General features: G+C 48.0%; 1 protein-coding gene across 1 annotated transcript in view; it reads right to left on the bottom strand.

Annotated features, from left to right (window-relative positions):
* The window catches only part of UBXN6 (UBX domain protein 6), a 22,798-nt gene extending 10,682 nt beyond the window's left edge, over window positions 1–12,116 (bottom strand). Inside the window, exons 1-4 of the mRNA XM_006868925.1 lie at window positions 12,037–12,116; window positions 4,597–4,760; window positions 4,190–4,254; window positions 3,407–3,535 (exon numbers count right to left, since the gene is read on the bottom strand). Coding sequence (XP_006868987.1) covers window positions 3,407–3,535; window positions 4,190–4,254; window positions 4,597–4,760; window positions 12,037–12,116 — 438 coding nt within the window. The remainder of the gene's footprint in view (window positions 1–3,406; window positions 3,536–4,189; window positions 4,255–4,596; window positions 4,761–12,036) is intronic.
* Window positions 12,117–14,866: the final 2,750 nt, after the last annotated feature.

Genomic DNA, 14,866 nt, shown 5'->3' with positions numbered 1-14,866 from the left:
TCTATGTCAATCTTGATACAATCCTGATATAATCAAGATACATATAAGATATAATCAAGATACAGTCAAGATGTTCTCTCCTAATCCTATGGTGTTAGAGAATATGAAAAGTACCATGGACTGTCAGAGAATAAAAAATCTTAGAAAAAATACAGCTAGAATGTTTAGAAGCCAGGATGGTGAGACTTGTCTCATACTTTGGACAAATTCTCAGGAGGGACCAGTCCCTGGAGATGGACATCATGCTTGGTCAAGTGGAGGGTCAGAGATGGACTGACACAGGGCAGTAGCAATGGGCTCAAATTTAACAAGAGGCATGGGGCCAGCCAGTGTTTTGTTCTGTTGTGCACAGGGTTGCTGAGTCAGAATCACTGGACAGCAGCTAACAACAACAACAACAACAAACTGGGGGGCGGCGGGGGAAGTTTACTAAAGCGCCCCCTTGTGGTATTTCTGTCCTAACACTAGAGAACTAAGACAATGGGTGGTGGTTCTTACTGTTAAGTGCCATCAAGTCGGTTCTGACACACAGTAACTCTGTATAGGGTTTCCGAGGCTGTAAATCTTTACAGGAGCAGAAAGCCTCATCTTTCTCCTGAGGAGCAGCTGGTAGGATCAAACCGTTGGCCCTGTGGTTTGATTGAGTCCAGTGGTTATCCTACAGAGCCACTGCATTACAAGTATCTGAATCCCAACTGTACGGATCCTTTATCCCATGAGCCTCACCACCTCACATGAGCCTCCGGTGCCCAGTGACGCCCAGACTGGCTTCTGACCACCGAGCTGTTCTCACAGCTGAGACTGGAAACCACTAACACATGTGGTCCCTGGAGCCAGACAAGCCCGAGCCCTGGGGAGCTGGTACTATCACCTGACAGCATACAGTGTGACAGCTCGAGAGAGCGTGGACCTTCCTTCCCAGGGTCCAGGAGAGAACATGTGAAGTGACGGTAAAGCAAGGTGGCAAAAATGTTAAAGCTGGGGACCTGGGTGTGGTCAGCAGTTCTTATCACTGCCACCCCAGAAAAATGTCCTGCCCTAACCCCTGGAACCTGTAGACACGTTATCTTCCATGGCCCTAACACACATGGCCCTGGATTAGCCCTCGCCAAACCATAAAATCCAGGGCTTTCAAGTCAGTTCCAACTCACAGTGATCTTACAAGGTGTCGTCTTTACAGAAGCCGACTGACCCATCTCTCTCCTGAGGATTCAAACTGAACTTTCATTTGATAGCTGAGAGCTTTAACCATTGCGCCACACCAGTACTCCTCTATACGAGGGGGCTTCATTGTTGTTATTAGGTGCCGTTGAGTCAATACTGACTCATAGCAACCCTACTTAAGAGAGATGAAGTCTTCCAGGGAACATTCTGGTCATAGTTCTTCCAATGTAGACTGGATTATTCTTTTGGCAGTCCATGGTACCTTTAATATTCTCCTCCAACACCATAACTCAAATGCATCAATTCTTCTATGGTCTTCCTTATTCATTGTCCAACTTTCACTTGTGTATGAAGATATTGAAAATACCCTGGCTTGGGTCAGGTGCACCTTAGTCCTCAAACTGTCATCTTTGCTCTTCAACACTTTAAAGAGATCTTGTGCAGCAGATTTGCTTAATGCAACAAGTCATTTGATTTCTTGATTGCTGCTTCCATGAGTATTGATGGTTGGTCTGAGCAAAGTGAAGTCTTCGATAATTTCAATCTTTTCTCCATTTATCTGGATGTTACTTATTGATCCAGTGGGGAGGATTTTTGTTTTCTTTACATTGAAGTGCAACCAATACCAAATGCTGTGCTCTTTGATCTTCATCAATAAATGTTTTAAGTCCTCTTCACTTTCAGCAAGCAAGGTTGTATCATCTGCATATCACAGGTTGTTAATGAGTCTTCCTCCAATCCTGATACCACAGTTTTCTTCATATAATCCAGCTTCTCGTATTAATTGCACAGCATACAAGTTGAATAAGTATGGTGAAAGAACACAATCCTGGCGCATACCTTTCCTGACTTTAAGTCATTCAGTGTCCCCTTTCTGATCATAGGAAAGTGAAATTAAAGGATAATGGAGAAACAAGAACAGTAGTAAAGTATGCTCACCATGGAACAGTCAAGCATTCAGGATCAAAAGGGCAATGTTCACCTAAAGAAGCTGAGAAGGGACCAAAAGGAGGGTGGAATGGAAACAGAAGCCATAGGGCGGAAGAGGGGTAACTGCTGCTACACAGTGGGGACTGTAATCATTGAGATGAAACAAAGTGTATGAATTCTTGAAAGTAAAACTGATCAGCTTATCTGTAAACCTTCACTCAATTCACAATAAAAGTCTAAAAACAGATAGTGGATTTCCCCTGCAAATTTCACTGAATCCAGCCTCCATAAAAGAAGGAGTGGGAGGCAGAAGAGAGACCCAGAGAAATGGCAGTGTGAGGCTTCAGGTCTCGGTTGGCAAGGCTCTGAAGATGGAACACGGGGCCACAAGCCAAGGGGTGCAGGAAACACAAGCTGCAGAAGGCCAAGAAACGGGTTCTCTCTCTGAACCTCCAGGAGGAATGCAGCCCTGCCCACAGCGTGTTCACCCCTGGAGCTTGCAAGCCTGCCACAGGCTGATATTGGACCCCATTGTGTATTTCTGACCCCCAGAAGTGTAAGGTAATCTTAGTGCTTAAAGCCACCATGTTCATGGTCATGTCTTACAGCAGCAATCAGACACTCCTACTCCAGATGAAAGGCATTTGATGTTCTTTGTACTGCACTTTAAATTTAGCATTATTTCCTGATTGAGAAAAACAAAAACAAAAACGTGGAAGTTGTTTTTGAACTAACACCTCTAGATAATATTTTACATAAAATTAAATTGAGGGAGAGATACAAGGGGGCTTTCAAACGGTTAATAGAAAATGGAATGAATAAAATAATGGCATTTCTCCCATGAGCCTTTCAACTTCCCTAAAGTATATCAAGAGTTTGTATAGATAGGTAGTCCCTGACTTAGGATCATCCTCGTTCATTTTTTAACCTATTATCACTAGTACTAACTTACAGTGTAGACTTTGTTGATGCTATCATTCTTAGATGTTCAACTTTATGATGTACAGTTCAAAACACTGCCAGATTTATACAGTTATTAATAATCATAGGCAACAATAATGAAAGCTAACAGAAACAATCAGGAAGGGATCTGATTTATATCAGAACTGTCTTCAGATGGACAAGAACCCCGCCGTAAGTCAGGGACTACCAGAACTCCTGCGGGGGAGGGGAAGCTGAGAAAGCAGTGGGTAGCGGCTTTTCCCCATCCACACTTTTGCACTTCTCCAACTCTCTACCACAAATACGCATGAGCTCTTTAAGAGGATGAAACAGAAGGTGTGGGTTTGGGGGAACCTGGGGCTCCACTCACCGAAAGAATGGCCTCCTTGATGTGAGCGTCCCGCTCGTCCTTCCTCAGGGTGGCCCCTGTGAGCGGGCAGGTAAAGTACACTCCAGGCACTGCCAGGTGAGCTGAGCCTTCCTCTCTGGGCTCAGGGACCTGGGAGTGAAAGCGTCTGGGGGTGAGGCCTCAGAGCCAACCTCCCTGGTCCTAGTCTGCACCACAGCTCGGGCAACCACCTAAGTCCGGATCCCAGTCTGTTCACCGGCCTGTGAAACATCCATGCAGGACAACCTCTGGATTCAGAGAGGTCAGGCACATAGAGCACCGTGAAGCAAGTGTGCACCCAACACTGGCAGTCCCGCCTCCTGTGGCTCCTCAGTGGGAACCCCCTGTCTCTCTAGGGCCCCTTCCTAACATGCAGTGAGTCTCCCCTGGCCAAGCTGAGTGGAACCCTTTTCCTCCGGAGGAAAGTAGGAGCAGAGGGCAGGGGTGAGGGTCCAGCTCCAGCCCTGGCCCTGCCCATTAGGGCTGGCTGCACCTCTCTAAAGCTCAGTTCCCTCTTCTGAGAAGTGAAGGCACCCACAGGCCTGAGCACTCAGGCAGCACTGGGCCCAGGTGACTGGTCAGTGTTCCATTTGTTCTAGCCACAGTTCCCCCAGCCCACCTTCCCGCTCCCAGGGCCCTGAGGTGACTGTGACGTCTCTCCTGGGTCTTCCCTAGTTCTTGGCTGGGAAGGAGGAAACGGTCAACTAGTCCCAGGCAGGCCCCTCCTGGCCCCCTCCCCTCCCCTCCCATCCCTCCAAGCTTTACCATGTTGGTCTCTGGGGACTCTGGGCTCCCGCTGGCAGGTGTTTCTGCTTGAAGTTCCTTTCTCACTGGAGGGAGAAGTAGGATGAAGATGGGATGGTGTGGGAGTTCCCTGCCCCACCCAGAGACCCAGCCACATGCTTGGCATGCCCCTCCCTGGACCTTGACCCTCCTGAGAGTCCCTCGGCCAGTGCCACCCTCCCTCACCTCTAGCTACCAGGTGCTCTTCCCCTCAAGTCTCAGTTTCTGTCTCCCTTCTTCAAGGGTGCTCCCCTCCACCCAGGTCTACTACTATAGCAGACCCTAGCCTCACCCATCCCTGGTACAGGCCCCTCTGGACACTCTCACCATCCCCCAAAGTCACAGGTCAGGCCAACATGTTGCAGAGCTGCGCCCACTGAGACGCTCACCCTGGTTCCGAATGGAGTCCTGCGAACTGGGGCCCCGGCCTCGGGGCTGCTTCTGCTCCAGCCGGGCCAGGGCCGCAGCGGCTGCCATCTGTGCCTCATTGGTGGGGCCTGGGCGGGGCTGCTTGAGGGCCGGCTGGCTGGCCTTGTCTCTGGGGGCCCTCTCCCTGAGGCCAGATGGAGAGACATGAGGGAGTGTCGTCTGGAGGTGATCAGCATGGCAGAATGCGTGGCATCCATGGAAACTTCTAGTCAGCCTTCCACCACCCATCTCTCTTTCCAAGACATTTCCTCCAGCCTCCCCCCACCCCAAGGCCAAGAGAGAATTCTACTGTAGGTGAAGCTGGGGCCCCTGGGGTAAGTCCTGCACCCAGCCTGGACCTCAATGCCCCCAGCTGTACAGTGGGGGTAACAGCATCCCACAGGGCTGTTAAGTGTAGAAGCACCCTAACGTTTGCTCTCCTCCTCTCACCCTATGTGTCAGAAGGAGCCCTAGATGAAGCATTTCACCCACTGCTCCATGGGAAAAAGACAAGGCTATAAAGACTGAAAGCCCTAAGGGAGCAGTTCCCCTCTGCCCCAAAGGGTCGCTGGAAGTCAGAACCCACCCGTTACAGTGTGTCAGACACTGCGCCTGCTTCATGCTGGGACTCAGCTGCTTTCCACCTCACTATGAGTCTCTGAGACCCCCTTCTCACAGACAAGACATTCCTGATGTTCAGGCAAAATGCCCTGGTCACGGCACACTGGTGGCAGGCCCGAGGGGTCAGTCACTGACAGAACCACCCTGACTGGCAGCCTTATGTCAAGTCTGGCTCCATGTCAGTTACAATGACCTTGTTAATTTCACCTGTATCCTGGTACAAGGAGGACAGTCATTATCCCCATCTGAAGGATGGCTTTGTGGTGCCAAAGGTTCGTAACTGAAATGGGGGCACCGACAAATGAGGGTGTTGAAAAGGATTTCACTTAGCCTCAAGTAAACAAAACCTGACCAGCCATCTTGTTGTTGTTGTTGTTGTTAAGTGCCGTGGAGTCGGTTCCGACTCATAGCGACCCTACACAGGGTTTCCGAGGCTGTAAATCTTTACGGGAGCAGAACGCCTCATCTTTCTCCCGCGGAACCGCTGGTAGTTTCGAACTGCTGACCTTGCGGTTCACAGCCCAATTCGTAACCACTATGCTACCAGAGCTCCTCGACCAGTCATCTTAGAGTTAATTTAATAGCCGCCCCCCCAGCCATATTCCATAATCAATCGCTCCTTTTCAATCTCCAAAGCGGAACTTTTTGTTTTACTATTCCAAACAAGGCAGAGCAGCTCTCCTCCCAGGAACAAACACAAAACTGGCAAACAAGAACTTCTGAGTAGTAACTGTGGGGAGACTCAACCACCCTAACTACTGGAACAGAAAAACAATACAATAATGCTTGACCACAAGTGTTGGGATCCTGATTTTCTTCCCCCCTTAAAGCCCCAGCCTGCCCTGCAATCGGGGAGGCAGATCGGGAAGATTCCAATGATTCCGTATACTCCTATCAATATGTAATAAATGCTTTGCTCTTGGCTCTGGGATGTCTCAGCAACAGGCAACAATAACCCTTTCACAGTTCCACTCTCAGCAACTAAACTAACGCTTGGGGGTTTGAACCCACTCAGTGGCACTGCAGAAGAAAGGTCTGGTGATCTGCTTCAGTAAAGATTCCAAACCCGCTGCCATTGAGTCAATCCTGACTCATAAGAGACCCTACTGGGTAGAGGAGAACTGCCCCTCAGGGTCTCCGAGACTGCAAACCAGACCACCTCATCTTTCTCCCATGATGTCACTGGTAGATTCGAACTATCAACCTTTCGGTTACCAACTGCAGTGCAGTGAATTACTTCCTATGACTCTTCTACCCATAGTCTCTAAGGAGCTTTGGTAAGATAGTGAGTTACGTATTGGGCTGCTAACCACAAGGTCAGCAGTTCAAATTCACCAGCCACTCCTTGAGAGAAAGATGAGGCTTTCTGTTCCCATAAAGATTTACAGCCTTGGAAACCCTGCACAAGGTCACTACGAGTTAGAACCGACTTGATGGCGCACCACCACCACCCAAAGTCTTTGTAACTCCCACCAACCTCATTTGTTTTGTTTTCTTGCCTTGCTGGGTCTGGGTGAGAAGGTGGGAGAAGATGCTGATAGGATGATAGGCTTCAGTTGTGAGTGGATGCTGTTCAGTGCCATTGACTCAGAGTGACCCTGTACAGGGTTTCTGAAGCTGACTGGATCGTTAGCGGAGTTCAGTGCTACTGTGAATAAAACCAGCCATCTCAGAAGCGGGAGGGGGGATCTCATTACCATCAAAGAGGAGAAGCCAGGAGTAGAGCATGTCCTCTGGACCCAAAACCTCCTCAATCAGGGACACAAGGTGTCACACCGGAAGAATGGCAGAGGAGAAGCAGAACCAGGAGCCAGATTACAACAGAGCAATAGGCTTCCCAAACCACGGAGCAAGTCAAGTGACTTTGAACCCAGTGAGGTGCCTACTGGCACTTAATTGGGGAAAATAGGTTTGCTGAGCCGTGGAGCTAGAGCTGAGGGTCTTTATAAGCAGCCCTAAAACTGCTTTGTACCATTGCCCAGACAGAGAGAGGAGAGACCTGTGCCCCGAGCATTTCTGAGCCTGAACTGTAACCTGCCTGACTTCCTGGTGTGGCACAGGATAAGCACTGGACTGCAAGGTCCTCTGAATTGCAAGGTTGGCAGTTCAAACTCACCAGCCGCTCCTTGGAAACCCTATGCAGGGTTACTATGAGTCAAAAGAACAATGAAGAATCTTGGCTGAAAGCAGAGAATAACAGAACGATGTTTCCCTGTGCTTTATTGACTATGTAAAGACTTTCTATTGTGTGGGTAATGACAAACTACGGACAACATTGCAAAATATGAGTATTCCAGAACACTGAATTGTGCTCATGAGGAATCTATACAGAGATCAAGAGGCAGTTGTTTGAACAGAACAAGGGAACACGGAATCGTTTAAAGTTAGGAAAGATGTGCACCAGGGTTGTATTCTTTCAGCATACTCATTCAGTCTATACGCTGAACAAATAATCAGAGAAACTAGATTCTATGAAGAAAAACATGGCAACAGGATTGGAGGAAGGCTCATTAAAAACCTGCGATATGCAGATGATACAACCTGGCTTGCTGAAAGTGAAGAGGACTTAAAATACTTATTGATGAAGATCAAAGAGCACAGTCTTCGGTATGGGTTGCATCTCAGTGTAAAGAAAACAAAAATCCTCACCACTGGACCAATAAATAACATCCATATAAACTGAAAAAGGATTGAAGTTGTCAATGACTTCATTTTGCTTGGATCACCATCAACACCCATGGAAGCAGCAGTCAAGAAATCAAATAACGTATTGCATTGGGCAAATCTGCTGCACAAGACCTATTAAAGTGTCAAAGAGCAGATGTCAGCTTGAGGACTAAGGTGCACCTGACCCAAGCCATGGTATTTTCAGTAACCTCATATGCATGCAAAAGCTGGACAGTAAATAAGGAAGACTGTAGAAGAATTGATGCTTTTGAGTTATGGTGTTGGAGGAGAATATTGAAAGTACCATGGGCTGCCCATAGAACCAACAGATCTGTGTTGGAAGAAGTGCAGCCAGAGTGCTCCTTAGCGGCCACGATGGCCAGACTTTGTCTCTCATACTTCAGACATATTGTCAGGAAGGACCAGTCACTGGAGAAGGATACTCTGTTTGATAAAGTGGAGGGTTGGAGAAAAAGAGCAAGCAAGACCCCCAGCGAGGTGGATTGGCACAGTGGCAGCATCAATGGGCTCAAATGTAGCAACGATTGTGAGGTTCACCCAGGATCGGGCAGTGTTTCATTCTGTTGCGCACAGGGTTGCTATGAGTCGGTACCAACTTGATGGCACCTAACAACAACGAGTCAGAACTGACACCATGGCACTGAACCACAACAAATTCCCTAATAAACCCTTAAGTGTGAGACTGGTGTCTGAGTTCTGTGTGGCCACTGCAACAAATTAGTGAACGCAGCTGAGTAGAGTGCAGTTGGCGAGACCGTTGGTGCATGCGCGTAACCTAGAGCACCACCAGAGTTCCTGGCTCTGGATGGAAGAGGACAGCTGGAAAAGCCCTGTGGGGCAGTTCTGCGCTGTAACACATGGATCGCCAGGAATTGGCACCAACTTAATGGCAATGGGTTTGTTTCTGGGTTTGTAGGACTGGCTTCCTGGTCTACCAGGCAAGAACCATGACACAACTGGCCTGTGTGGTCCCGGCAGAGAGCCCTCCCCAGGTCTGGCTGGGCCCATCTGCCTCTCACTCTTCTGTGCTCCTCACTCAGTTGTTCCGAAAGCCAGTGCTACCTTGTCAGGACCGCCCACTTTGCCCCATTCTCATCACCTTGGCCTTCCTGTCTCTCCTGTCCTCCCCATAGCACCACTAGGGTCTGAAGGTCTAAGGTACGTCATGGAGATCCACCCAAATGTGCTTTCTAGATCTATCTATAAAAACTGTATCTTCCCCATCCCCTGTACACAGGGCTGATAGGGATGGGCAACTTAGATATTGGCTACCTAAAATGGAGGGGGGTGGGATAATTATAAAGGCATGAAGTGACTGGCTTACAAGTTTTCAAGAGGGAGTTTAGTTTCACAGTGTGTGGGGGAAGGCAGAATCCCCACTGAGTGGTTTTCATCCTGTCTAGATGGGTCTGGTGAAAGGAGACGGGGATAAGACTCTTATGATTCACTAGTGAGTAACTGTTATCGTGACTAATTGCAATGGTCACAACTGTAAAGGTAGAAGTTTACAAAAGGTAGAAGTTAGCAAAAAAGGGGGAGTGGCTGATCTTACAGTCCAGGAACAGACGACCCTGGGACCACCAAGGGAGAAGAGCAGGAGCAGAGCGTGGGACCCTATCCAGAGAAGCAGTGAAGCCAGAGATGGAGGCTGAGATGATGATGTGGAGAGATGGAGCAGCTGAGGACTCTAGACTCATGGAGGGAGAGGGATGTGTGCTGGTGGCTAGGGGGCATACTTGCAGGGTGTGCCCTCTGGTTGTTTAAATGATAGTCTATTCCTGAGTGCTTTGGTGTACATCCAAAATACAAAAACAAAAAAACAGAAGAAATAGAAGCAAATACTGTTGAATGATGATGCATGGAGAGGACTGTAATCATTGCAGTGAAATGGAATATGATAGAATTAGCGTAAAACTGATGTTCTCCCATGTAAACGATCACTCAATTCCACCCCCCCAAAAAAAATTAGAAAGGCTAATCCTAAACCTAAAGAAAAAAAAAAAAGGAATAAAGATGAGTGTATGAAACATCTTATAACAACATGGATGAACCTGGAGGACATTATACTGAGCAAAATTAGTTAATCACAAAAGGACACATGTTGTATGAGATCACTAAGGTAATACATCAAGAAAAGATTTTTACACTTATAAAAAAACCCCAAAATACAAAAAACAAAACTGCATCTCCCAGAGCAGGTGCTGCACAAAGCTCTACACAAAGCCCCACCCCCACCCCCCAAGCAGAACCACATGCAGTGCCCCCCTTGGCTAGTGAGGCCCCTCAGAGCCAGACAGCCAGCGCCCCTGTCTGCCCCTCTATCCACACAAGACTACAGATTGCTCTCTAAACACACCCACCTGCTCCCACTAAATACCCAGAATGCTCCCCGGGGGGAAAGGGGTGATGGTGAGGGGTTGACATCCAAACGGCCCAGTCTCTCACATTGTCACCTTCTCAGAGAAGCCTTCCAGGAGCACTGAGCTGTCCATACCACCAGATTACCACCCAGCCCTTCAGCATCCAGTCACTGGCTTATCTGTCCACTGGCCCTGCTAGTAAGTGAATCTGGGAGAGAGGACCTGGCTGTCCACTCCTTAGTGAGCCCTGGGAAGTCAGAACTTGTCCTTCCACCTGGGGGCCAGTCCCAGGAGAACAAGACCTGGCCATGCACAGTGGTTGAGTCTCTGGAGAGCAAGCCCTGGGAGAGTGGGACGTGTCTGTCCACCACAGTCGATTGGACACACCCTGAGTCACTGAGTCTTGGACTTGCCCAACATGTCACAACAGCCTGGATCCCAGCCTAAGTCAGCAAGCACCCCCATAGCCCCTCCCTCTCCTTGTGTCACACAGTCCCAGCTGCCCCAGCCTCCTCTCCACCCACTATTTGTGGAATCCATGAAAAAACTCTTGTCTTGCCCAGCAGAGCCCTCCCTTACTCTCCCCAGTCACCCTAATTTTGTCTCTGGGTGACACAAATGGTTAAGCACAGGACTACTAGTCAAAAGGTTGGAACCCACCCAGAAGTGCCTAGAAAAAAAGGCCTGGCAATCTGCTTCCAAAAGATCAGTCCTGAAAGCCCTACAGAGCACCTTCCTAGTCTACACACTGGGGTCACTGTGAGTCAGAACTGACTTGACTACAACACAAGCTCCCTCACTTACAGACCTGGCCCTCACCGGCCCCCTCCTTTTGCTGAGAGCCCCCAATCCCTGTGACAGTCATCACTCAATGTCCTCACCCACCGAGCCCCCTGACCTCTCTCCCCCACCCCTTTTGTCTTCTTATTTCCTGTCTTTGTGGCCTCTCCTCCCACCCCAACCAGCCCCAGCCTCTTCACAATCACTTCCATTATTCTTGAGCCCCCTCCTCACCCCTACATCCTCCTCACTGTTAGACCCACCCACTCAGTCCCCACCACCTCTCTACAGCCCCCTGCAGCAGACCCCTTGGTCTTACTTATCCCACCCCCTCCCCAAGGGTCTTCCTTGGGCCAACCAGCCCTCAGAGCATCCCTCCACCCTCGCCACGTCCTCACACGCAGACAGCCCATCTCTTCCTTAAGTTTTCCCCCAGGTAAACCACAGAAGCCTGAAACTTCATCTTACCCACCTCCCCCTCGAATCTCCTCCCAGGTCTCTCCTGCCCTGACAGTCTCACTCAATCATCACAGACCCCCTCCCCACGAGCAGCCCACCTCCACCACCACCCCTCTCCCAGACCTTCCTGCACCGCTCCCAGCTCCCCGAATTCGTCCACATCACTGACAACAACGTGGTCTGGAACCAGGGTCCGAAACCTCTATTTCACACGATTCTTTGCGAGCCATGTAGTACTTGTTTGTCTAGGATCACCCCCAATCTAACCATCTACACCCCAAAACCATCCCTACTCTGAAAAGGGACACGGCCCGCCCCGCCCCCTCAAGTCTCGTCTCTCCGGCCCCGCCCCCTTAGGACCCTCCTTGCCCCGTACACCCACCCTCCCTTCCCTCTTTTGCCCCGCCCCCTAGGGGGGTCTAACTCAGTGACTCCCAGCCGCCCCGAGGTCTCAGACCCCCTCTTCTACCCTCCCCACCCCCTAGGACGTAAAGTCCCGCCCCCATCACGCACCCCGAGTCTGTGAGCTTCTGACCCGGTCCCGCGCTCTTGAACTTTATGTCGGCCTTGATTTCCTGGAAGAATTTCTTCATGGTGACCGGGGCCCGGCGGCGGGGAGCCGCAGGGCAAGGGGGGCGCAGGGCCCAACCGGGAGGGGCCGGTAGGTAGCAACAACCGGAAAAAAAAAAGCCCTCGCCCCCGGAAGTCCCGCCTTCGCGCACCGCCCACGTGACAATCGTCCCGGCGCGCCTCTCTAGCTCTCTGCGCCTCGCTGGCACTAGCCTGAGGCTCAGCCGTCTCACTCCGGGCCTTGGTGGTTGGTCCAGACTTAATTGCCAGGGGCGAAGAGCGCATCTCTAGCAAGAATTGTGTCTCGGCCAGGGCACTTTTTACAACGTCCCCCAAGAGTGACAGAAGAGAGATGGGCAGGCTGACTAACCGGCTAGGAGAAAGTATTGGTCCTGTTCTTACTCAAGAACCTTCCCTGGCTCTCCATCGCTTATGTGATAAAGTCCCAATTCAGCCACACATTCAAGGCCCCCACGACCCAGTTCCATTTTTAGCCCTACTCACAGCCTATTACACTACATGAGGGACCTTACAGAAGAAGATACACCGAACTAAAGGGTGGGGATCCACCACAGTGGACAAAACAAAGACGTGAATGGTGGGCAAAGGAGACAAAGTAGCATGCGAAATAATCTTGACCAAGTGGGGCTTGCATGTTGCTGTGATGCTGAAAGCTATGCCATCGGTATTTTAAATATGAGTAGGGTCACTCATAGTGGAAAGGTTTCAGCAGAGCTTCCAGATGAAGACAGACTAAGAAGAAGGATGTCTCCTAGTGTTGTGCTGTAGGATAGCACTAAACCACAAGGTTGATAGTTCAAACCCACCAGCTGCTCCTTGGAAACCCTATACAGGGTTATTATGCACTTAAAAACAACAAAGGATGGAGACGCAGAGTATTAATATTTAGCTACTGAAAATCTTATGAATGGGAGTGAAAATTATCAGATATAATATCAGAAGAATAAACACTATGAATAACATCAGATATAGTGCCCGAAGATGAGCCCCTCAGGTTGGAAGGCACTCTAAATACTATTGGGGAAGAGCTGCCTCCTCTAAGTAGAGTTGACCTTGATGGCATGGATGAAGTAAAGCCCTCAGGACCTTCATTGCTTGATGGGGCACAACTCAAAATAAAGAGAAACAGCTGCAAACATCTGTTAATGATCAAAACCTGGAATGTACGAAATAGGAATTTAGGAAAATTAGAAGTTGTTAAAAATGAAATGAAACACATAAACCCATATCCTAGACAGTAGTAAGCCCGGATAGGTACTAGCCATTTTGAATCTGACAACATATGGTTTACTAAGCCAGAAATGACAAATCGAAGAGGAACAGGATCACATTCATCAACAAATAGAACATTGCAAAATTTGCCATTAAGTATGATGCTATGAAAGGATGATACCCATATGCCTACAAGGAAAACCAGTTAATACCACTATTATGCAAATTTACACACCAACACTAAAACCAATAATGATGAAATTGAAGATTCTACCAAATTCTTCAGTCTGAAATTGATCAAATATATAATCAAGGTGTACTGATAATTACTGGTGATTGGAATGCAAAGGTTGGAAACAAAGAGGATCGGTCAGGAGTTGAAAAATACGGCCTTGGTGATAAAAATATGGCCTTGGTGATACTAGAGATGGCATGGTAGAATGAATTTTGCAAGACCATTGACTTCTTCATAATACCTTTTTTAAACAACATAAAAGACAATCATACACACGGACCTCAGCAGTTGGAGTACACAGAAATCAAATTGACCACATCTGTGGAAAGAGATGGTAGAACATCTTCATATCATCAGCTAAAACAAGGCCAGGGGCAGACTGTGGAACAGACCATCAATTGCCGCTCTGGGAATTGATGGAATACAAATTGAAATATTTCAACAAATTGATGCAGCACTGGAGGCACTCACTCATTTATGACAAGAAATTTGGAAGACAGCTACCTGGCCAACTGATTGGAAGAGATCCAAATCTGTGCCCATTCCAAAGTCAGGTGACACAAGAGAATGTGGAACTCACTGGATAACATCGTTAATATCATATGCAAGTAAAATTTTGCTAAAGATAATTCAAAAACTGCTGCAACAATGCAATGACAGGGAACTTTCAGAGACACATGCCAGATTCAGATGAGGATATGGAATGAGAGATATCATTGTTGACATCTGATCAACTTTAGCGGAAAGCAGAGAATACTATAAAGCTGAGCTCTCTTGACTGCAAAGGATTTTGACTTGTGGATCAGGACAAGTTATGGATAACATTGCAAAGAATTGGTATTCCAGAACATTTAATTGTGCTAATTAGGAACTTGTTCATAGTCCAAGAGGCAGTCGTTCAAACAGAACAAGAGAACACTGAATGGTTTAAAATTAGGAAAGGTGTACGCCAGCATTGTATTCTTTCACCATACTTATTCAGTATTTCAATCTTTCACATGCATATGAAAATACCATGGCTTGAGTCAGGTGCACTTTAGTCATCCAATTGACATCTTTGCTCTTAAACACTTTAAAGAGGTCATGTGTTGCAGATTTGCCTAATGTAATACATTGTTTGATTTTTTGATTATTGTTTTCTCAAGTGTTGATGGTGGATCCAAACAAAATGAAGTATTTGGTTACTTCAATCTTTTCTCCATTTATCATGATGTAATTTATTGCTCCAGTGATTAATATTTTTGTTTTCTTTCCATTGAGGTGCAAAGTCTTTCATCTTCACTACCAAGTATTTTAAGTCCTCTT

The sequence above is a fragment of the Chrysochloris asiatica genome, unplaced genomic scaffold, assembly GCF_000296735.1.
Source record: "Chrysochloris asiatica unplaced genomic scaffold, ChrAsi1.0 scaffold00125, whole genome shotgun sequence".
Lineage (NCBI taxonomy): Eukaryota > Metazoa > Chordata > Mammalia > Afrosoricida > Chrysochloridae > Chrysochloris > Chrysochloris asiatica.
Note: the sequence above shows the minus strand (reverse complement) of the source record. Positions and strands in the feature narration are given on the sequence as shown.